This window comes from Salvelinus fontinalis, chromosome 41, assembly GCF_029448725.1.
Source record: "Salvelinus fontinalis isolate EN_2023a chromosome 41, ASM2944872v1, whole genome shotgun sequence".
Taxonomy (NCBI): Eukaryota; Metazoa; Chordata; class Actinopteri; order Salmoniformes; family Salmonidae; genus Salvelinus; species Salvelinus fontinalis.
Genome location: NC_074705.1, coordinates 14203373 through 14227136, shown reverse-complemented (window position 1 = coordinate 14227136; position 23764 = coordinate 14203373). Strand labels below are relative to the sequence as shown.

Sequence of the window (23764 nt, the reverse complement as noted above, 5' to 3'; positions counted from 1 at the left end):
TGGAATTGTGATATAATTCATTGTAAGTGGGAGAGAAAAAAATAATCGGTCTAAACAATTGCTGGAAAAATTACTTGTGTCATGCACAAAGTAGATGTCCTAACAAACTATAGTTTTGGCAAGTCGGTTAACAAGAAATTTGTGGAGTGGTTGAAAAACGAGTTTTAATGACTCCAACCGAGGTGTATGTAAACCTCTGACTTCAACTGTATCTAACCCATTAAACCAAACTACCAGGAACATACGGTTTGCAATTTGAGACAAACTAGTACAGAAGCACATTTTATTTAAAGGGAACTTTGTCAGTTGGCTTTATTGCCCTTTGTTTACATTAAGATATGTACATTAGACAAAATGCTGACATCATTCCCCTAAAAAGGACAAACGTGACAACATACAGAGAACTCTATCCAATGGAACACACCTTAACCTGGAAGTATACTTCCGAGTGGGGCAGCGGTCTAAGGCACTGCATCTCAGTGCTAGAGGTGTCTCTACAGACAACCGGGTTCGAATCCAGGCTGTATCACAAACAGCCGTGCGTGGGAGTCCAATAGGGCAGCATCGTCTGGGTTTGGCTGTCATTGTAAATAAGAATTTGTTCTTAACTGGTCCCGTGTGGGACCTGAGAGCATGGCGCTTGGTAGAGCATGGCGCTTGCAACGCCAGGGTTGTGGGTTCAATTCCCACGGGGGGACCAGGGTTCAATTCCCACGGGGGGACCAGGATGAATATGTATGAACTTTCCAATTTGTAAGTCGCTCTGGATAAGAGCGTCTGCTAAATGACTTAAATGTAATGTAAATGTTAACTGACTCGCCTAGTTAAATAAAAAATAAAAACAAGCTTCCTTCATAGATCAAACTGTAAGTTATGCAGTCTATGGGTAAAACACTGTAGCGATATCATATCATGCAGCACCTCATGTGTTTCAGGTGTAAACAGATATACAGTTAAATAATTACAGTCCTTTCCAAAGGAATTATGGGGGGGAAAATGGAGGTAAACCTTGGCATGACCATACAAATTACAAACAAGCTGAATAAAGAATTAACCAAATACCAGGTTACAATCAAATTCTGCTAAAAATATAGATTCTTATGTCCTGCATGTCCCATCAAACAATCAGTTAACAGTTGTAACAAATTCTATTCTCCACATTAATAATTCTGCCCAGAATAAAATATATAGATTTTTTTAAAGAACATTGTTGCAACAGGAAGATTTTCTTTTGGTAGACTTCAATGTCACTGTATAACCACTGTCTAACCATCATATTGCCATTACAACATGATCAGACCACCACGAGTTGAACAGCGACAGTTTCTTCAGTGTAGTGATTGCCTTGCAGGTACAAATACTGCATCATACTGTCATAAGTCTGTCTGCATGACAGGAGCACACCAAACACATGCATAAACAATATTGCTTCCTAGTAAAAGTCTTCATCTGATTTGAAGAACCACAAACATGAATATTACATTAGCTATATTGCAGGAAAAGTTTTATAACAGAAAATAAGCCGTCTTCTTCTATGGGTTACCCATCAAGTGTCAACATTTCATGCAGGTGGCTGAGGTTTTAGCTCTGGTGTAGAATAACAAAGTGACCTGAAAGAACCCCGTCGTAGCCTTATAAATACTGTGCAAACAGAGAGGTTATAAATACAAATAATACAGTATGAATTGAAATGTTTTAAAGGCTAGCAGGTGAAGTGCACATCAGCTGGCTGTCATTTAACTGCATTACATGAGAAACAGAGCGCCACCCAACTTCACATCGTCAATCACCTGAATAGAGCTGTATATTCAAGGTTTTTCAGAACAATGAATACAACAATAACACCGGAAGTGTATGGAGTGTACATTTTACATTTCAACTACAAAACAACTTCAACTGGTGTTGGTCTGAGTGAGCGTAGGTTGGCGCTCGGTGTACACAGACGTCGTTGCATCTGTGAGGTTCAACTCTTTCCTTGTTTTAAGTGACATCAATGTGATGTACTGTGTTGGTCCATTAAATAACATGTGCTTTGAGGGCTGAGGTCCGATAGAAGCAACAGGTGGCCATCCGATGCGTACTTGTTGCCACCTCATACATACAAGATGGCGTCTTGTTATTAGACAGGCTCCACGTTAAGGGTGAGTCTCACTTGGATTTTAAGTTTATCTTCATAGACTTCCATTTCACTACCAGCGCTGGGTGACAAAAGAGGCAGTAATCTCTGCCACTAATATAGGGTGAATAGTAAATAGCCAGTCATATTCACAACAGATAAGGCTGAAACTCCACCGGCTCTGCCCACATCACAGTAAGCCCCTATTCCAGACGGCTCAAGGAGCAGGTTCCTTCATTCAGGGGCGAAGGTATTACAAAGCCTATGGACAGATGAACTGGCCAAACTGCCAAAACAGTTTTACAACACCTTGGATTTACAGAGGTCAACCTGATGAATCAAGTAGGTGTATGAGCCTGATGACACGGTCACCATTAGGCAGTGGTTAGAGCGGGGAGCTTTGTAGTGTATGTGTGTGTAAGCGCATGAGTCAGTGTATGTGTGTATGTAAGGGGGTGGGGGTCCTGCTACGGGGGAGCAGATGGACAGTCAGCAGCCTGTCTGTCAATCATCATGACCCTCCTGTGACGACCCTGACACAGCATCACTCAAAACCTCTCCAATCCCTTCCCTCTAAATCGGCTGTCTGTCTGACTGCCACTTTACACAGAGCTGCTGCAGTATACAGTACAGAGATTCTCTGTGGTTCTTATGTGGTCTTCTCATGCTGGATCTGATAGTAACATGCCTGACAGAGAGGAAAATAAAATGAATATATTATACAGATAGTTACAGCTTCATTTATTCCCTATGAAGCGGTGTGTTTAAGCGTGCATAGATTGCATGAATATGTAACGAGTATCTGAATAAGTTATGAGTGTGAGTGCCTGTATTTGGATGCTATCTGCCATAGAATCTATGCTAGGAGTGTACCTTGAGAGTGGTGAACATGATGCCGTGTTCTCCGTGCTGTACACAGGGGTCCATCAAGTCTTCTATCAGACTCACTTCTGACCCCAGGTTCCTGATCCTGAAGAGAAACACAGCCTTGGTTAACACACGACACACATATACAGTACCAGCCAAAGTTTGGACACACCTATTCATTTCTACATTTGTAGAATAATAGTGAAGACATCAAAACTATAAAATAACACATATGGAATCATGTCGTAACCAAAAAAAGTGTTTAACAAATCAAAACAGTTTATATGGCGATTCTTCAAAGTAGGCACCCTTTGCCTTGATGACAGCTTGGCATTCTCTCAACCAGCTTCACCGGGAATGCTTTTCCAACAGTCTTGAAGGAGTTCCCACATAAGCTGAGCACTTGTTGGCTGCTTTTTCTTCACTCTGTGGTCCAACTCATTCCAAACCATCTCAATTGGGTTGAGGTCGGGTGATTATGGAGGCCGGGTCATCTGATGCAGCACTCCACCACTCTCCTTGGTCAAATAGCCCCTACACAGCCTGGAGGTGTGTTTTGGGCCATTGTCCTGCTGAAAAACAAATGATAGTCCCACTAAGCGCAAACCAGCTGGGATGGTGTATCGCTGCAGAATGCTGTGGTAGCCATGCTGGTTAAGTGTGCCTTGAATTCTAACTGATTGTCCCCACCAACCCCACACCATCACACCTCCTCCCCCATGCTTCACGGTGGGAACCACACATGTAGAGATCATCAGTTCACCTACTCTGCATCTCACAAAGACACGGCGGTTGGAACCAAAAATCTCAACTTTGGACTCAGACCAAAGGACAGATTTCCACTGGTCTAATGTTCATTGCTTGTGTTTCTTGGCCCAAGCAAGTTTCTTCTTATTATTGATGTCCTTTAGTAGTGGTTTCTTTTCAGCAATTCGACCATGAAGGCCTGATTCATGCAGTCTCCTCTGAACAGTTGATGTTGAGATGTGTCTGTTACTTGAATTCTGTGAAGCATTTATTTGGGCTGCAATTTCTGAGGCTGGTAACTCTAATGAACTTATCCTCTGCAGCAGAGGTAACTCTGGCTCTTCCTTTCTTGTGGCGGTTTCATCATAGCGCTTGATGGTTTTTGTGACTGCACTTGAAGAAACTTCAAGTTCTTGACATTTTCGGGATTGACTGACCTTCATATCTTAAAGTAATGATGGACTGTCGTTTCTCTTAGCTTATTTGAGCTGTTCTTGCCATAATATGGAATTGGTCTTTTACCAAATAGGGCTATCTTCTGTATACCACCCCTACCTTGTCACAACACAACTGATTGGCTCAAATGCATTAAGGAGGAAAGAAATTCCACAAATTGACTTTTAACAAGGCATACCTGTTAATTGAAATGTATTCCAGGTGACTACCTCATGAAGCTGGTTGAGAGAATGCCAAGAGTGTGCAAAGCTGTCATCAAGGCAAAGGGTGGCTACTTTGAAGAATCTCAAATAGATTTGATGTCTTCACTATTATTCTACGATGTAGAAAATAGTAAAAATAAAGAAAAACCCTGGAATGAGTAGGTGTCCAAACTTTTGACCGGTACTGTAAATAGATGTAGTTCTGATTCTAAAATTGGAGAAATCACAGATTTCTGTGCATCTCTGAGGAACATATGTGTGTGTGTGTGTGTTCTCTCATCGACTCACCGGGCACGCAGCACCACGTAGAGGAACACAGGAAACAGGTCGTCCATGGACCACAGGAAGTTATCCTCCAGAGATGACAGCACTTCCTTTGTGATCTCCTCAAATGTCAGCTGGATCACCTGCAGCTTGTCGGATGGGGTGAACGTTGTGCTGAAAACAAACTGTCTTAATACATATCAACCACGTATAACTACAATATCGTAACTCAAAGAGTAACTCATTCAATCATGACGATATAGTACTGCTCTGGATAAAGCGTACCTGATCTGCTGTAAGGTCTCCGTTGCTGAGGCAAAACAGGCGTCTTTTGTGCTGGACACAACCTAGAAAAGAGGAGAGAGACTGTCAGTAAGGACAATCTAACATGGACTTGATAATAATGTTGTAATTCACCCACAGGAGGGCAGTGTGATTCAGAATGTACTTAGTGTCATACCTCTGTCTTCTCCCCCAGCACTGGAACCGAAACCGGCCAAAACTTACTGAAAGCAAAAAGAGATTCATTTTTACATGTTATAACTACAGTTTTTCCAGGTCAGGACCGTCAGGCTACATGATCGGAAAAAAACTTGTACGAGGCTAAATGAAAAAGGCCCAGACTATCCTCACATTCTGTTTCGCAACACGGATTCAACAGAATGTAAGACGGCGAGATCAGAAGGGTTGTAAGAGGCTACTAGTCATTCCCAACCTCATTGGTCAGTCCGAGAGAGACTCACTGTTGCACTCCGAGGAAGGCGAGCAGGGCCATGTCTGGCTGTTTGTTGAGGCGGAGGACACACTCCCAGTACACGTCGTCCTCCCTCTCCTTCTCCAGGGCGTACAGGGTGAAGAGAGGGGGGTAGAGACGAGGCAGCAACACCGGCAGGAGTAGAGCTGAGCTACTCACTACACGCCTGGGGAAACCACACACACACATCATTCAACACACATTCAAGGGCTTAATATATTTCTCTTCTGGAAGAAAACAGTATTTAAAACAACAGTGACGTGCTCTTTTACATAAGATATGCTATGGTCGTACCCAGGTTTGGGGGATTCTAGCTGGGTGTCTGCGCAGTTGGAATCCTTCTTGTCCTGGGGGTCAGAGGATGGTTCAGGGATCGCTCCACCCTCCTCAGGCAGATCTGGGAACAGGAACCTGAGAGACAAACAAACATTACACATACAGTACATGGCTTAAAACAGGCTAGCCTTGGGTCAAACTGAATGGAAAAACAGTATCTGACTGTTTTAGGCAACACAAATCACACACACACCTGACGAGCTGGAAGATGCGTGCCAGGTAGGACATGATCTCGTTGACAGCCTGCAGTAGGAGGCGGCGGTTGGCCCCCACCCCCACGTAGGTCATCCTGTAGACAGCCACCAGGGTCTCCATCAGCCTGCCCAGGGGGTGCAAGGGCGTGTCACACGCCTGGGGGGGCACAAAATGGAGGACAGTGAAGGTTAAATGTGAGAGTTTCAGGATATTCCTATTCTGTGGTGTTTTCTCAATGAGAATAAATCATGTTAGAACTAAAGAGTAAATCAGTATGAACAGGGGCACCTCAGGACGACAGCTCAGACATTTATTCATGATTATTATGATAATAATCATCATCATTATCATTAAACCATACTGAAGGATATTGCTTGTCAAACAGTGGGTGCTGGTATTTTTGCTTGTCAGACACGTTGGTGCGTGGGTCCATTTGCTGAGGGGGATTAAGAGGGTTAGGAAGTCACCCGGGGTCGTTGGCTCACCTTGATGAGGGAATGGCGGATACGGTCATACTTCTCCATGGTAACAGGGCCAACATGCTGCTGAGGGATGAACTCCAGACTCCCCAGAGTTCTGTTATGAGTCCGACTCAGGTTCATCTCCGGGCTGGAACACACACATCAATACCACTTAGACAACTGTACTCTCTGTGTGTGTGAGAGAGAGAAATTTGTGAGTGTGTGTGAGGTGTAAGTACTGTGTGTGTGGTCTCTGTTCTCTCTACCTATCTCTGTGCTGTCTCCTGCTGGTGGTCAAGGCTACAGCGATGTTCTCCCAGGCCCTCTGGTTCTCTCCCTGGCCAGGGGCCTCACAGCCCAGCCTCATCCAACACTCCTCAAACACTGCCCTCCACTTCTCCTCCGGACGCACCGCCAGACGCCCCAGCTTACTGGAGACACACATAAAAGGAAATAGACTATTTCTATGTTCACATACACGTTCACTTGACTGGGTTCATTTAAAAAAAAAAATTCAAGGCTTAGATGCAAAAACAGAGCAGGATCACCTCCTGTGGACAGATTGCCTTGCAATTTATTTATCATTTAAATATATATTTGTTTTTTTAAACACTCAAGATCAAGACTAAAATCTTGAATATGCTTATCCTCCACCATACTAAAACCAATAGCATTGAATGGTACAGAGACTTACACAGCGCGGCCCTTGTCCCCGTCTGAGTCGTAGAGGTTGGGTTTGAAGAAGGATCCGGTGACCTTCAGGCCGGAGCCCCACTCCCCGGTGAAGGAGCCCTCAAAGTAGTCCCCATTAGCCATGGTCAGCACACCCTGAGCGATAGGGAGAGCAATGTTCTGTATTATACATGTGTCTGCACAAACGTATGTGGCTAAGCGAAAATATGTGTGAGTTCAAGCTGTGTGTGTGTGTGTGAGACAGAGTGTTCAGGCTTGTTTGTGTGTCTCTCTTTCACTGACCTTTCCGTTGAGAGTCCAGTCCTCCGAGAACTCTCCTTCATACGTGGTGTTGTCCTCAGACAGCAGGACCCCTGTGCCCTGAGACAGTGAAAAAAAAAAAAAAAGCAAATGGAGAGGTGATTATCTTCCTTTCCTCCAATATCTCGCTCTGGATAAGAGCGTCTGCTAAATGACTTAAATGTAAATCTTGGTGCTAATGTGCTAACGTTCAGCTAGCGTCAGGAGGAAGAACCCCACTGCCCAGGAATCACCTGCATCTTGTTGTTGTTGAAGGCTCCCTCGTAGTACAGGCCAAACTGGGTTACTATGACGCCCGTGCCCTGCCGCTGGTCATCCTGCCACATGCCCATGTACTTCTCTCCTCTGACGGAACAACACAGGTCACCACGTAACACCGTTAGCACTTCATATACACCAATACCCTTTTCACACTACCAATCCAATCCCAACCGTACTGAGCTAGCTGGATGCGTAACCAGGCCAGCTCGGTACAGTTTAGCGCGGCAGAATGAAAAGGGTGGGCTGGAGCGGTCCACTACCTGGTGATGTCATCAAAGACGCCGTAGCCCGTCTTCTTGTCGTGCACCCATTGGCCAATGAAGACGCTGGGGGAGGAGGAATTTAGCGAGCCGCTGCGCAGCATCCCGTGACCGTGACGCATGTTGTCCTGGAACGAGCCCTCGTACAACTCACCTGAAGCATACCTGCATAGACGACAGTCGCATTGTTAGGATACACAGCAGAAACATAGACAGGCCCGCAAACTCCTGGTCACGCTTACAAAAGGGTGACTTTCTTAAATAACGCTGAACTCCTCACATAGCCAAACAGACTCACTTGTATGTTCCGATGCCGTGCATCTTCCCTTTTTTCCAGTGGCCTTGATAGTGGTCGTTCAGGTTCAACGTCTTGCTGGGCATAATGTAATCTCCAAAACTACGACCCATAAACAAATAGCAGAACAATGAGAAATGCCTTTATTTCTGACTGATTGATACATTGATTTATTGATAGGTTTATTGATTGATTAACACTGACTGACCCATCCTCCAGTCCGTTCTTGAACGTCCCCGTGTAAATTCTCCCATCAAGCCACTTCACCATTCCCCTGGAAACAACAATTTTCAATTCATTGTGACTGTATGGAAGTGGAACCAGAGGCACCAGGTTCTGCATCCCTCCTTCCCCAGCCAGACCCACCTCCCATTGGGCTTGCCGGCCAGCCAGCGGCCCTCGTAGGTGGCCTCCTTCAGACGGCTGTCCTTGTAGAAGGTGTAGGAGGCAGTCCGGGAGATGGGAGGCTCCGCCCTCTGCCCCGACCCACTCATGGCCTGGTCTACCGCCTGGTTGATGGAGCGCAGCCACTTGGCCTGGAGAACTCACGGCAGTTAATAGTCATATTGAAGTGCATTTCATTGAACTGAATGGGTTGTTACACCGTCTGTCACCACACGCTCCACAAACTGAACCCAACTATGCAGATTAACAAGAACCTACAAAGACACAAACACTACATACTTGTAACTACATACAAGTGAGTAGTGAGGCCTGGCTATTGGTTAGTGGCCTACCTTCTCCATGGAAGAACAGGCCAGCAGGGTGAAGGTCTCCTCAGGTGAGATCAACTTCAGTCCATACCTGGATGGAACAAAGCACAGCTCAGCGGAGGCAGCGTTTTCCAAACTCGGTCCTGGGGACCTCAAGGGGTGCACGTTTTGTTTTTTGCCTTAACACTACACAGCTGATTCAAATGATCAAAGCTTGATGATTAGTTGATTATTTGAATCAGCTGTGTAGTGCTAGGGCAAAAACAAAACGTGCATCCAGGGGGGGGGGCCCAGGACCAAGTTTGGGAAACGCTGAGCTAAAGGCTCAATAACACACCAGCTAAACACTCTAATTGGGCAGATAGGGTGATAGACTCACAGGTCAGTGTTCTCCTCCGGGATGGGCTCGACCCACAGTGTGGCCAATGGGAAGACGTGGTGGGTGGAGAACTGGAGGAGAGGGAGGGAAGAGAGAGAGAGAGAGACATCAGTATACCGATACACTCAGCTACAGTACACTGGTTCAACAGTCAGGAAGTAGTCAGGGCACTGGAGCTAAACACAGTCACATGACCTGATAGATGCCAACTTGCATGGCACACAGAGAGGCGAGGGCGACAGGGCACGAGGCAGGCCGACAGACACAGCACACAGGGTGCAACCGACGGAGGCTAAAAACGCTCACTACGTCATCAAACACAGCTAGGTGGGTGCACACTAAGAGGCACCGGCACGTCACAGGAAACTGTTTGAGAGAAGTGAACCGGAGACGGCCGATCCTCACGTGTTGCGTCACATGGTTTCAGAGTAATGATAACTAAGGCTCCAAATAGCAAAAAATAAAAAATGGGTCAAAAAGGCATCTTAGTTAGATAACCAAGACGCACACGTCGGGAAGACCCAATAACGTCAGACTTAACTTTTTAGATTGACGTCTGTAAGCAGAGTCAACGTGTTGCTATGACTACGACAATGTCATAAAAGTAGGCAATATACTACCGGGAGCCTTAGTTATTAAAGGTATCAGTTCAGCTTTCCACACAGTATCCTGAGGCTAGCATCAGAGGGCAGGGGGCACCGGGCTCGGCTGAGGAGAAGCTGCTCACTGTAGAGGGGTGTACAGAACCCGCTGTGGGGCTCCTAATGTTCAGGAGCAGTTGCATTAGTTAAAGGGAGAAGGCAGAGAAGGCAAATAACTACCATTCTTTACTGTGAGCTTCAAGAAATCAAATCAGTGAGGCTTATTCCAGCCAGGTGTTAATGAGTACACCATATGTACATGAAGAAGATCAGAAAAACGGTGTGTTTTGGTGTGGGTGTTATTTCAAGCTGTGAAGCCGGTGTTTGTGGTTTACGGCAGGCAGCAGGTGCCTAAAGAGATGATGCAGGAAGCCTACGTCCTAAGCCAAGCCCTGGCCACACGGGAGCGCTGCATTGACTAGGGGGCAGTACACTGGCTGCTGATGCATACTTACAAGGCTTTTATAGGGAACCACACCCTGATAGGACAAAGACAAACACACAACTTGATAGGAGTCAGTCAACACACCAGATATATTCATATCAAATGCTCTGAGGGTGTTCAAAACAAATGGGGGAAAAAAACTGTGAAAGAAAGAAAAAGAGACATTGGCACCTTTGTAAGAGCCAGCTGTAAGAAGCTGTGTTTACCTGAGCGTGGACGAGTGCATCGTTGAAGAGGATGAACCAGTTGACAGAGAACCTTCCAGAGTTCTGTAGCGTCAGGGCCTTGTTACTGCTCTCACAGATCAGCCTCCGGTGGGGCTTACGCAGGGAATCCTGGAACAGGATGGCCAGGTGATATGGGATAAGAGGTAAACTGGAGATTTTGGGCTGAATAAAAGATCTTCTACCCGTTTCACACTATGGAGCCAAACCGAACCAAGCTGTACTCTGCCGGCCTGATTATACATCCACCATAGCTGCCGGAACCATGCTTGAAAGGACAACGTGAAAATAAAATATCTGAGCGAGCACAGTACGGTTGGCATTGGCTCAATAGTGTGAATCTGGCACTGATTACTGTGGTCAAACCAACTGACCAGGCCACTGACCGTCATCTTGCCAGGGAAGCTCTTCCAAAAGTGGTACGTGTACTCTGCCTCCTTCCTCCTCCTCTTCAAATGAAGAGCCAGGGCCTCAAACTTAGAGCAGCCGTCCTGCAGCTTCTGGTAGTCCACTGAGCTCTGCAGGGATGGAGAGACACACACACACAAACGTGAGAGTTTGTATGAAGGTGTGTGAGCGTGTGTGTGTGTGTGTACGGCCCGGTCCTAGTTCCTCCACGTACCACCTCGAAGCAGGTTCCCAGTTTGAGCAGCAGCCTGCCATACTCGTGAAGGTGTCTCATGGGCAGGTAGAAGAGCGCCACCAACAGGTCACTCAGAAGAATGTTCTCCTCGCTGGACTCTGCCAGCCGCTGCAACAGCTCTGGACACTTCCCAAAGAAATCTCTGAGCAGAGGAACAGAAGATGGTGGAGGAGAAGGCGGGGGAAGATGGAGGGCAAGGGAAGATGGAGGGAGGGAGGAGAGGGTGGGGAATGGAGGAGAGTGTAGGGGAGGAGAGATGGAAAAGTAAATAAGAGATTTCCTGTTTTAATTCACTGTTCACCTTTCCAGTTAAAAGCATGAGAAGGGTCATTCAGTCACTCTTGGTTGAAGCCTTGATGAAGAAACACATTGGTTTATAATTAAGCAATAAGGCCAGAAGGGATGTGGTATATTGGCCACATACCACAGCTAAGGGTTGTTCTTATGTGAACCTGGATACAGCCCTTAGCCGTGATATATTGGCCACATACCACAAACCCTGAGGTGCCTTTTTGCTATTATAAACTGGCTACCAGCATAATTAGAACAGTAGAAAAAAATGTTTTTGTCATACCCGTGGTATATGTGGTATTTTTGTCAGCCAATCAGCATTCGGGGCTCAAACCACCCAGTTTCAAAATTAAAAAGAACCCATAAAAATTTATTAGAATTAATCCTTTGACTTTTCCCTTTCCAAGTAAACCTGCATGAGCTTCCTCAGTCTCATTGTGTGCAGAACGACTAGGCATCAAACAGCTGTCCCTTGACACAGGCTTAGGTCAATGTTAAGAATAATGAGCACACAGGCCTAGGTAAATGGTAAAGATAATGAACATATAATGAGCACCGCAAATGGTAAGGATAATAAGCTAGGGCTGCTAGATGTCCTACTGTGTGTGTGTGTACACACTCACAGCGAGGGCTTGGCCAGAGCCTGGAAGCCCCCCATCACCAGGAAGTTACCCACAGAGCAGCAGTACCTGGCAGGCAGAGATGAGGGGGAAGGAACGGAGAGAGAGGAGGAGAGAAGGAGAGGTCATTATACACGCAGAACTACATGTACACAACCTATTAAAAACCAAATAACAAAGAGAGGGAATTTCTCACATCAGCTAGTGCAGAGGTGCTTTTTGTAAAGAAGTAAATGTCAGACAGTGGGAGGGTCAGACATTGTGTATGTGTGTGTATGTGTGTACAACTGCACATACTCATTATACGTGTCCAGGAAGATGCTGGCGTGCTCCAGCATAACCAAGCTTTTCACCTCCCGACGGCGGCGCAGGTTGGCGGTGAGGGAGGCGGAGTGCTGGCCAGTGAGGTGACACAGGCGGCTATAACACCTCGCCAGGCTCTGTAGCAGCACTGTGGACGCTGGGCCTAGGGCTGTACTCAACGACTCTGAGGGTTAGAAGGAGAACATACACCTGTTAACAAAACACTGTGTGAAAGGAAAAACACACACATCCAAGAGATAATCAACCTAATATTTACTCTGAAACGTACTAACTTACTCTATTCCAGCACATGGTTAACCAAAAGTTACAGGTCTGTACTAATAACATATAACAAATTTGTAAGCTTTATGCCAGATCTTTTTGAATGCCACCCAATCCCTTTCCTTTGACATTGGTTACCATTATAATAAAACTCGCCCTTCTCTTTCTCCCTCTCTAACCTCTGACCCATGGCCTCTGTCCAGCGGAGCTGTAGCGGCAGCAGTAGTTCTCACCCAGGTCCAACAGGGGGCGCAGTATGTGGTTCTTCACAGAGCTCAGCTTGCAGTAGAACTTCCTCTCGGCAGCAGCCAGCTCGTGGAGGCTGGCGCTGAAACCCATGACGTTGCGGTCGGCTAGCGCCACGCAGCTCTGGCCCCCCGCAAACACGCCACTCACGTAGCCCAACTAAAACATGGATGGACAAAACCCACAGACACACGCACCACCATCGGGCCAAATGTCAGTTGAAATCACGAAGCAGATGCTGAATATACTAAAAACGGAACACAGCAGGGGTTCAGTACAGTATGTGTGTGTGTGACCCACTACTCACGTTCATGCAGAAGGGGAGCAGCACTGGTTGCTGGGTGTAGCTGTACCCCTCTGTCTGGTCCTGGGGTGCGTCCTGCGCCCCCTCTATGACCTGCTGTCCGCTATAGTAAAGGATGGGCTGGTAACAGTCCCCATCGGCCAGGAGGAGGGTGTGCTGCACCCCCGCACACACGTCCCATACACGAATCCCCTCAGACAGCTACAGGGCCACAACAGGGACAAACAGAGCAGATCGGATCACTGTACTTTTGTGTTGTGCTAGGCTTCTACAACTCGGTGGCCTTGTGGTTAGAGTGTCCACCCTGAGAATGGAAGGTTGGGAGTTCGATCCCCGGCCGAGTCATACCAAAGACTGTAAAAATGGGACCCAATGCGTCTCCGCTTGGCAATCAGCATCAAGGAGATAGATTGGAGGAAGGGCCCTGCGATAGACTAGCGTCCTGTCCAGGGGGTGTACTTGTACATCAAGATACCCCATGCTACAGAAACAGGAGAAATGCAGCTATGAACAGTTCTGGCTCGCACACGCCAATGCTGCTCACGCTTATACCAACAGTCCTGCACAAACTCAATAGTCATAAAATGTCCTAGGATTTGTGATCACTATAAGCAGCCGAGGGTACTTTTCCATTGAGACTTAGCCCCACACCAGGGTGTCTCCGTTGTTGTATGTTAATGTAGTCTTGTTTCTCCATCAGGAGACTTGTGGCGAGCAGAATCAACAACCTCATTCAAGACCGTCGCTTCGTGAGAAGATGTTCAAGTTCACAGCTAGCCATTGTTATTTAAATGAAATCTGAAAAGTACCCAGGGACATGCCTTGGCTCCAAGTCAGAGCATGCGCCATGGCCCAGTGAGACACGGGAGCTGGCTCGCGTAGATGGAAACAGAAAAGTCTCAGCCTTTCGGGTAAAACACTGGGATAAATCCTCAGTGGAAAAGTGCTGTTCTTGTTCTACCATGGAGAGTCCTTTAATTGCTGCTGCAGAGTTTATTCATGTGGGTATATAAACTAAGCAAAAAAAAAGAAACGTCCTCGCACTGTCAACTGCGTTTATTTTCAGCAAACTTAACATGTGTAAATATTTGTATGAACATTACAAGATTCAACAACAGACATAAACTGAACAAGTTCCACAGAAATGGAATAATGTGTCCCTGAACAATGGGGGGGGGGGGTCAAATTCAAAAGTAACAGTCAGTATCTGGTGTGGCCACCAGCTGCATTAAGTACTGCAGTGCATCTCCTCCTCATGGACTGCACCAGATTTGCCAGTTCTTGCTGTTCTTGCTGAGGTGTTACCCCACTCTTCCACCAAGGCATCTGCAAGTTCCCAGACATTTCTGGGGGGAATGGCCCTAGTCCTCACCCTCCGATTCAACAGGTCCCAGACGTGCTCAATGGGATTGAGATCCGGGCTCTTCGCTGGCCATGGCATAACAATGACATTCCTGTCTGCAGGAAATCACACACAGAACGAGCAGTATGGCTGGTGGCATTGTCATGCTGGAGGGTCATGTCAGAATGAGCCTGCAGGAAGGGTACCACATGAGGGAGGAGGATGTCTTCCCTGTAACGGACAGCGCAGCGTTGAGATTGCCTGCAATGACAACAAGCTCAGTCCGATGATGCTATAACACACCGCCCCAGACCATGACGGACCCTCCACCTCCAGATCGATCCTGCTCCAGAGTATAGGCCTAGGGGTAACGCTCATTTCTTCAACGATCAACGCGAATCTGACCATCACACCTGGTGAGACAAAACCGCGACTCGTCAGTGAAGAGCACTTTTTGCCAGTCCTGTCTGGTCCAGCGACGGTGGGTTTGTGCCCATAGGTGACGTTATTGCCGGTGATGTCTGGTGAGGACCTGCCTTACAACAGGCCTTCAAGCCCTCAGTCCAGCCTCTCTCAGCCTATTGCGGACAGTCTGAGCACTGATGGAGGGATTGTGCGTTCCTGGTGTAACTCGGGCAGTTGTTGTTGCCATCCTGTACCTGTCCCGCAGACGTGATGTTTGGATGTACCGATCCTGTGCAGGTGTTGTTACACGTGGTCTGCCACTGCGAGGAAGATAAGCTGTCCGTCCCGTCTCCCTGTAGCTCTGTCTTAGGCGACAGTACGGACATTGCAATTTATTGCCCTGGCCACATCGGCAGTCCTCATGCCTCCTTGCAGCATGCCTAAGGCACGTTAACGCAGATGAGCAGGGACCCTGGGCATCTTTCTTTTGGTGTTTTTCAGACTCAGTAGAAAGGCCTCTTTAGTGTCCTAAGTTTTCATAACTGTGACCTTAATTGCCTACCGTCTGTAAGCTGTTAGTGTCTTAACGACCATTCCACAGTTGCATGTTCATTCATTGTTTATGGTTCATTGAACAAGCATGGAAAACAGTGCTTAAACCCTTTACAATGAAGATCTGTTTAGTTATTTGGATTTTTACGAATTATCTTTGAAAGACTGGGTCCTGAAAAAGAGACGTTTCTTTTTTTTTGCTGAGTTTAGGTTAGCAGTGTTTCTCCTAAGATCGTTTTCAGCAGCGGAGGCAAAGGCAGCACGGGAGGGGGTGCCAAAGAACACTATTCACATGCATTGCCCAGCGGCGGGGCGTCACTGCTAAATGAATAAAGGAGGAACACTGGGTAAGTGTGTGGTAAAGATGACTGCAGGGGCACCATTTTCCTCAATTAAAGAAACACACTCTTACCTTGGCAAGGCGAGGGATAGTAGTAGGACAGTCCATGTGTCCTAGCTGGCCAGAGCTGTTACTACCCCAGGAGAAGACCTTGAACACACACAAACAAATGTTCACACAGTTGGGAGGAATCCCTCAGACTCAGATTCCCATGAGGAGTGATAATGTAGTTCCTGACCTGGGACTGTGCAGTCAGGGCCAGGGAGTGATGTGCCCCAGCAGCCACAAGCACCACCTCCTTACTGCTCAGACACTTGATGCACAGTGGCTGCAGCCTGCAGGTCAGAAACACCTCTCAGTCTACAACCAGGGCCAAAGCGTTTCAGAGTAGGAGTGCCAATCTAGGAGCAGGTCCTCCCTGTCCATGTAATCTTATTTATCTCAAAGGCCAAACAGATCCTAGATCAGATTCAGCGCTCATACTCTGATGCTTTACTGGTCTACACAACTGTCAATCATCATGGTTTTCATCCCCAGCCCTCAGTGATTGGTGTTGAGTGGACACTGACCTGGAGAGGTTGTCCCCGTGGCCTAGCTGGCCCTCCTCACCCCGCCCCCAGCTCCACACCTCGGTCTGCAGGGAGGGGAGCAGCTCCCCCGCCTCTGGGAGCCCTCCCACAGGGGTAAGGGGCACCGCTCGCACCCTGGGCCGGCTGGCCCTCCGCAGCAACCTGGGGGACACTGCAGATGGAGACAGACCGATATGTTTCTTAACGATACATTTTCTGGGCTTCATCTCAAGCCATGTTCAGTTACGGCGGTCAACTGCAGCTAACATTACGGATGAAGTCCTCTCTGTTCCACAGGTGAGTGTAAACAACTGTAAAGAAGTGCTCAGGATGACTGGTTTAGTCACGGAGTGATCTTCATCTACTCTGGAAAAACAAAACATTTCTAAGCCCCTGCAATAACCCAGACACACAGGCCTCACAGCATCCTCCAGATGATGAGTCATTGTGCCCAGCCGGAGCCAGGTCCTGTACCACAGTAAGCATATGGGAGGGAGTGTTAATGAGGACAGACAGACCAGGGCATCATTGATGAGGCGTGGGTTGGTTGTTTCCACTGTGACATCCTGTTCCCCACGGAGAGCCATCTGTCCCCCACAAAGAGCCATCTGTCAGCCCAGAGGAAGGCCACCAAGAGAGGGGAGTGGTGAGTTGTCTGTCCCCTCCCTGGCTGCAGCAGGAAGCTAATAATGATTTTTATTTTTTAAATTTTATTTGTCCCGTTTCACAGGACATATACAAGCGTATAATGTACGCATGTGTCAAATGTGTTTTTTGCATATCCCAAATCCCCTTAAGACACCCTCGGATAGCTAGGGACAAATCCTACCGTTCAGCTGTCGCCCTACCAAAGTGACAATAGAACATTCCTCCGATACTGCAGGCACTACCACTCTGACTGGGTTTCTCAAGAGATGATCACGGCCATCTTGCCCTCTCCATCTCCCCCCCTTCTCCCTCACCCTCTCTCCCTCACACACAGATACATCTTCTTCCCACTCTCACTTCCTCAGTTCTCTCCCTCGCCTTCCCTCACTATCTCACGGACTCTCGCTCCTTTCTTCTCCGTCTTATTCTCTCACCCTCTCCTCACTCCTCTCTCCTCCCATCCCTCTCTTTCCTTACTGCAACCCTTCTGGTTAAGTACTCACATTAATATGGCCTCATATTCCTCTATGGCTGAGAGCTTTAATCACAGAACAAAAACCACCGTTCACTGACTGTAGCCCACATAACGTTACACACATAAGAGCCATGAAACACCACACTGATACAAATGGTGAGCCTTCACAGCATTCCCAAACATACTGTATAGTACTGTAGTTCAGATGGACGTTCAATATGTTCGCAGGCTGGATGAGTGGACACACACACATCAGAGTATAGAAGGAAGATAAGGAGGATAAGAGGCGATGAGCAGAGGTGGAGGATAAGAGACGAACAGCGTATCTACCCTGAGAGAGGAGTCCAGGCAGAGAGAGACGTCGACTCAGGCCCTCGGCTTCCTCCTCACGGATATCCCCCGTGCTGCAGCTCTTCTTCCCCTGAATGGACTCCTCCAGACACACCCGCTCCTCCACGAGTCCCCCTGGAAACCCCCCTGGCACCCCACCGGGTACTTCACCAGGTACTCCTGCTACACCCCCAACCCCGGGGTAGTAGTAGTTAATCCTCTTCTTCAGGGACAGAGCCTCGCAGGTGGAGACCACTCTCTCGACCACGGCGGAGGCACAGGATGAGACCAGGCTGTTGAGGGCAGAGCTGGTGGTCACTGGCATGACCCCGGGGATGAGATCAGAGGTCAGGAGGTCAATGCTATCAGCTGGGGGCTGAAACAAACACAGGGTGCATTAGGCAACACACAAAAGAAAACTGACAGAAACAGGAAGACTTCCTGGACCTATAAGAAAAGCACATTTTAGTTTTCCTTAGCAAAAAAAATGTTCACCTTTGAGTGCCTTAATGAACACGACCCAGGAAACACAGCGTGACAGCACATTGTCACTTTTCAAACACCTCAAACTCCCAAAAAGTCGGTATGTCACCCACCAAGTGTGCAAAAAATGGGTAGCTTTAGGCTTAAAGCATCACTACTAACCTGAAAACTTGCTCCTGCTATGGTCATCTTGACAGTCTCCTCAGCCAAAGAGGTGTCAGACAGTTTCTTGAGATATTCTTTCACTGCCTGATCAGGGTAGGGGGAGTTCCGAGACCCTGCACCCCCCACACCTCCAACAGTTCGATCAGAATCTGTCCCAGCAGCAGAGATGTCAGAGTCTGTAGTGGTTAAGACTTCCCCATTCTGTGCCACTGTCCTCCCCCTCTCATAGTCTGTATGTTCTGTTATGGAGGGATGGGGACCAGGCGCTGAGGCCGAGGTATGAGAGGAGAGGGGCTCTGAAGGGGAGCTCTGGAACCTGAGCGGAGGGGACCTTCCAGGCCCCAGCCTGGCCTCTCCGTCAACCAGCAACTCCACCCCTAGGGGGCAGTAATGACTATCTGAGATAATGACGTGGTCCTCCTTGTCCGTCATGGTGTAGAGCAGCTGGTTGCACTGGCCACACTTGTCTGGCAGTGGCCGCCGGGCCTCCTGAGGTGGTAGCCAACACACCAAGGCAAGGCTGTGGAAGGCCCCACAGGCCACCTGAAGGACGTGTCTGCCCACCAGGTGCTCCACCTTTTGGGGCTTCCAAACAGGGAAGACGGTGGTGACCAGGCCCAGCTGGCAGCCGCTGCCCCAGGCCCACACCTCGTGCTGGGCAGAGAGAGCAAGGGAGTGCTGCTCCCCGCAGGCCAGCTCCAGGACCCGGATGGTATGAGGGGGGCTAGTGTCGGAGTCCAGGACAGCCACTGGAGTAGGGTTGGGGACTACAGTGAGACTGGACAGGCCACACTGGCCGAAGGAGTTCTCCCCCCACATGTGAACCCCGCCGTCCTCGGTAACCGCCCCGCTGTGGAAGCTGCCCGCTGCCACGGCGACCACGCGCTGGCCGCTGAGAGCGCTCTCTAGGACCGGCTTCAGAGGGCCCACCTCCGAGACCTGGCTCTGTTTCCATGGGAACTCACCAAAGCTGTACACCTGCCCGCCTAAATACATCACATCACAACATTCAAGTCATTAGACAAGAGGATTTATTAGAAATGATTAGCAGTAGTATGTGTACATCAGTATACAAACCCAAAACAAAATAAATGATTTTAATTGTAGATCAAGCAGGCTAATAATAAATGTCAGTGTTGCCATTATATCAAAGGCTGTCCATTGACTCTCACCCTCCACCAGTAGAACCCCATGGCGTGTCCCCAGGGCAGCCTGCAGCACAGGCCTGGACAGGAGCACTCTCTCTGGGGTGACACTATAGGAGTAGCCCTTCCAGGTGTGGAGCGAACCTCGCTCCCCTGAACTGTCCTCCTCACCAGAGCTGGAGAATACATACAGAAGTAGACAGTCAGACAGACACATTGACAAGTCATGTCTCAAGGATTCTGAACAACCACACAGATAGAGGAGACATTGTTTTTTAACTACCAAGACAAAACATGCCCTGGAACAGAAGATACAGTAGCTAGCTAGAGAAACAACAAGAGCTTTGTGAGGGCATAGACTTACATGAAGAATATTATGAGTTGTCATATGATGATCACATAACATTTATTGACAACACCTTACCTAGGGGCTACATACCTTTTCCTCTGGGACTCCATCACTGTGATTTGTCCATGGCAATGCTGATGCATAGACTGGTGAAACTCAACTTGAAAAACTCCAAATCCGTTTCTAAATTCAGCTCTGTATTGAATACGGTAAACAACATAACTTACAAAAATGACTAGCTAATGGTAACCCTGCCTCACTGAATTGCATACAGCCCCTACTGGTTGCTATGTGGCTTCAAAATAACGAGCACGAGTGACAGTACGCGAGAGTTTGTGTTGTTGTTGACACACACACGTTCTTTTCATCATGGTTTACATGGCTAGCTGTCAATCATGTGGGAGTGACGTAAACTAGCTAACACTGACCCCCCCATTGATTTTGAGTAGCCAGCTAACTAACGTAGGCTAAATACTGTTAACTATTTATTTGATAAAATCCTATTTTCAGTCCATTAACTAATTAGTTAATTAATTTGTTTGCTTGAAATGACGCAACTAGCTAGAAGGATTCATTCATACCATAATTACTAGGTGCCTACCAAAGCCTTTGACAGTCTCAGTACTTTGTTATAGTCTATGTGTAACGACCGTTAGCTAGCAACTCGGGCTGACATGTATCCTTCCACTTGCTCCTTGTACTGTAGCTACTAACCATATATTATGTACAATCTCAGATGCAATTGTCTTTCACTTACCGGTCCCCCGACCATGTCCATTTCGTCATAAACCTGTGAAATGTACTGCGACTGAGTTATGCGAGGGATTAGCTGACTAGCTAAACGCTATCCTTTTTTCGCTTTGTCGTTGTGACCACTAGTTGAACGGAAGCCGAGAGCCCTCAAAGCGTGTGTATTTTCTTGCCTGTTTTACATTTCTTATTTTTATAACATCGATTCGGTCAAGTACCTTAGCTTTGTTAGCTCTCTATTTTGAAATTCACCAGATATGGAATTCTGCTGTTTTACACTGTGATTTTCTATTTGATGAACGTGTGTCAATGCTCAATGTCAAGGTGAAAAACGGGTGCAGGTAGGTGATAAATCATTGTTGGGAAAGTTGACAATTTGTACATTTTGGAAAAATATAGGTGCAAGCAGCAATGATCAGGGTCCACATGATGAGAAAGGACAATATCAGTTGGATAAAAAAGCAAACACTCTATCATCTACGGACTATCTTTCTTTATGTGCAGTCAGTGAAAACATTGAGAAGTATTTTTAGCTTTAGAATATGTGCTAACTTGCATCTATAGGTACAGTGCAGCCATATTTGAATGCAAAAACCATTAAAGACTGATGTAATGAGTCTAAATACAAAATCTGGAGTGACTCTGACATACAGTGGGAAGAAAAAGTATGTGAACCCTTTAGAATTACCTGGAATTCTGCATAAATTGGTCATAAAATTTGATCTGATCTTCATCTAAGTCACAACAATAGACAAACACAGTCTGCTTAAACTAGTAACATACAAACAATTATACATTTTAATATCTTTATTGAACACACGGTGTAAAAATTCACAGTGAAGGTTCGAAAAAGTATGTGAACCCATGAATTTAATAACAGGTTGACCTTCCTTTGGCAGCAATAATCTCAACCAAACGTTTCTGTAGTTGCGGATTGGACCTGCACAACAGTCAGGAAGAATTTTGGACCATTCCTCATTACAAAACTGTTTTGGTTCCACAATATTCTTGGGATGTCGGGTGTGAACCGCTCTCTTGAGGTCATGCCACAGCATCTCAATCGGGTTGAGGTCAGGACTGACTGGGCCACTCCAGAAGGCACATTTTGTTCTGTTCAAGCCATTCTGTTGTTGATTTACTTCTGTCTTTTGAGTTGTTGTCCTGTTGCATCACTTAACTTCTGTTGAGCTTCAATTGGCGGACAGATAGCCTTACATTCTCCTGCAAAAAGTCTTGGTAAACTTGGGAAATCATTTTTCCGTCAATGATAGCAAGCTGTCCAGGCCCTGAGGCAGCAAAGCAGCCCCAAACCATGATGCTCCCTCCACCATAGTTTACAGTTGGGATGAGGTTTTGATGTTGGTGTGCTGTGCCTTTTTTCTCCACACATAGTGTTGTGTGTCCACAGAATATTTTGCCAGTAGCACTGCGGAACATCCAGGTTGTCTTTTGTGAACTTCAGACATGCAGCCATGTTTTTTTTGGACAGCAGTAGCTTCATCCATGGTGTCCTCCCATGAACACCTTTCTTGTTTAGTGTTTTACGTATTGTAGACTCGTCAACAGAGATGTTAGCATCTTCCAGAGATTTTTGTAAGTCTTTAGCTGACACTCTAGGATTCTTCTTAACCTCATTAAGCATTCTGCACTGTGCTCTCGCAGTCATCTTTGCAGGACGGCCACTCCTAGGGAGAGTAGCAACAGTGCTGAAATTTCTCCATTTATAGACAATTTGTCTTACTGTGGACTGACTTTTAGAGATACTTTTGTAACCCTTTCCAGCTTTATGCAAGGCAACAATTCTTTATCTTAGGTCTTCTGAGATCTCTTTTGTTCGAGGCATGGTTCACATCAGGCAATGCTTCTTATGAATAGCAAACTCAAATTTTATGAGTGTTTTTTACGTGGCAGGGAAGCTCTAACCAAAATCTCCAATCTCATCTCATTGATTGGACTCCAGATTAGTTGACTCCTGACTCCAATTAGCTTTTGGAGAAGTCATTAGCCTAGGGGTTCCCATACTTTTTCCAACCTACACTGTGAATGTTTAAATGATGTATTCAATATAGACAACAAAAATACAATAATTTGTGTGCTATTAGTTTAAGCACACTGAGTTTGTCTATTGTTGTGACTAAGATGAATATCAGATCAAATTTTATGTCAAATTTATTCATAAATCCAGGTAATTCCAAAGGGTTCACATACTTTTTCTTACCACTGTATGTGGTTCATGAGGAGAAGATGATTGCAGATCATCAGCATTAGCGTTACATATGCAAAGAATGTTGTTAATAGTTTCCTTGTTTTTTTCAGATATCAAAACCAAATTCAGTATGGTTCGTCTTAGGGACATCCATGATAGTGATGACACATTTCAAGTCGATAGGCCACTGTGGAGTAGATTTACAGTGGTTTAAATGGACACGTAAAATCAGATTTTGGATTTGTCAAAAACTCATTTGATTTGTCATTTGGTCCTACTGTTCATGAGAATACATTTCTCACAGGTTTAAAAATATATACACTACCGTACAAAAGTTTGGGGTTACTTAGTAATTTCCTATTTATCTGCAATAAATAGCACACGCAAAACATAAGCCACAACGTCAACAGTGAAGAGGCGACTCCGGGATGCTGGCCTTCTAGGCAGAGTTGCAAATAAAAAGCCATATCTCAGACTGGCCAATAAAAATTAAAAATTAAGAAGGGCCAAAGAACACAGACACTGGACAGAGGAACTCTGCCTAGAAGGCCAGCATCCCAGAGTCGCCTCTTCACTGTTGACATTGAGACTGATGTTTTGCGGGTACTATTTAATGAAGCTGCCAGTTGAGGACTTGTGAGGCATCTGTTTCTCAAACTAGACACTCTAATGTACTTGTCCTCTTGCTCAGTTGTGCACCGGGGCC

At 46.6% G+C, this 23764-nt stretch overlaps 1 protein-coding gene across 14 annotated transcripts; it reads right to left on the bottom strand.

The window, feature by feature from the left end:
• Positions 1-266: 266 nt before the first annotated feature.
• Positions 267-21015, bottom strand: LOC129840705 (alsin-like). Of its 14 annotated transcripts, none has more exons than XM_055908796.1 (35): positions 20860-21007; positions 20193-20297; positions 19781-19929; positions 18606-19594; positions 17961-18336; positions 16508-16679; positions 16177-16273; positions 16011-16088; positions 13303-13500; positions 12929-13154; positions 12462-12651; positions 12168-12233; positions 11233-11395; positions 10985-11128; positions 10593-10721; positions 10397-10420; positions 9301-9371; positions 8946-9012; positions 8575-8744; positions 8417-8482; positions 8212-8310; positions 7914-8078; positions 7626-7737; positions 7375-7452; positions 7094-7227; positions 6666-6830; positions 6424-6547; positions 5937-6094; positions 5702-5818; positions 5397-5573; positions 5114-5159; positions 4939-5000; positions 4678-4827; positions 2990-3086; positions 267-2804 (listed from the first exon to the last, which is right to left on the bottom strand). In XM_055908796.1, exons 1-35 carry the CDS (start codon positions 20886-20888, stop codon positions 2766-2768), a joined length of 5232 nt encoding a protein of 1743 aa, XP_055764771.1. In that variant the 5' UTR covers positions 20889-21007; the 3' UTR covers positions 267-2765. The 14 variants fall into 14 exon arrangements, 13 of the variants coding, with proteins under 13 accessions (XP_055764771.1, XP_055764772.1, XP_055764775.1 ...); XM_055908797.1 differs by having other exon boundaries at positions 10997-11128; positions 20860-21006; XM_055908800.1 differs by having other exon boundaries at positions 12983-13154; positions 20860-21006.
• Positions 21016-23764: the final 2749 nt, after the last annotated feature.

Excerpts from the sequence above, each read along its gene's own strand:
- LOC129840705 (XM_055908789.1), bottom strand. The coding sequence starts at position 20,159 with ATGTTATGTGATCATCATATGACAACTCATAATATTCTTCATGTAAGT. Across the intron at positions 16,680-17,960 it reads GCCTGGACTCCTCTCTCAGG|TGTCCCCCAGGTTGCTGCGG; the intron begins GTAGATACGCTG and ends CTCCATCTGCAG. Across the intron at positions 16,274-16,507 it reads CACGGGGACAACCTCTCCAG|GCTGCAGCCACTGTGCATCA; the intron begins GTCAGTGTCCAC and ends TCTGACCTGCAG.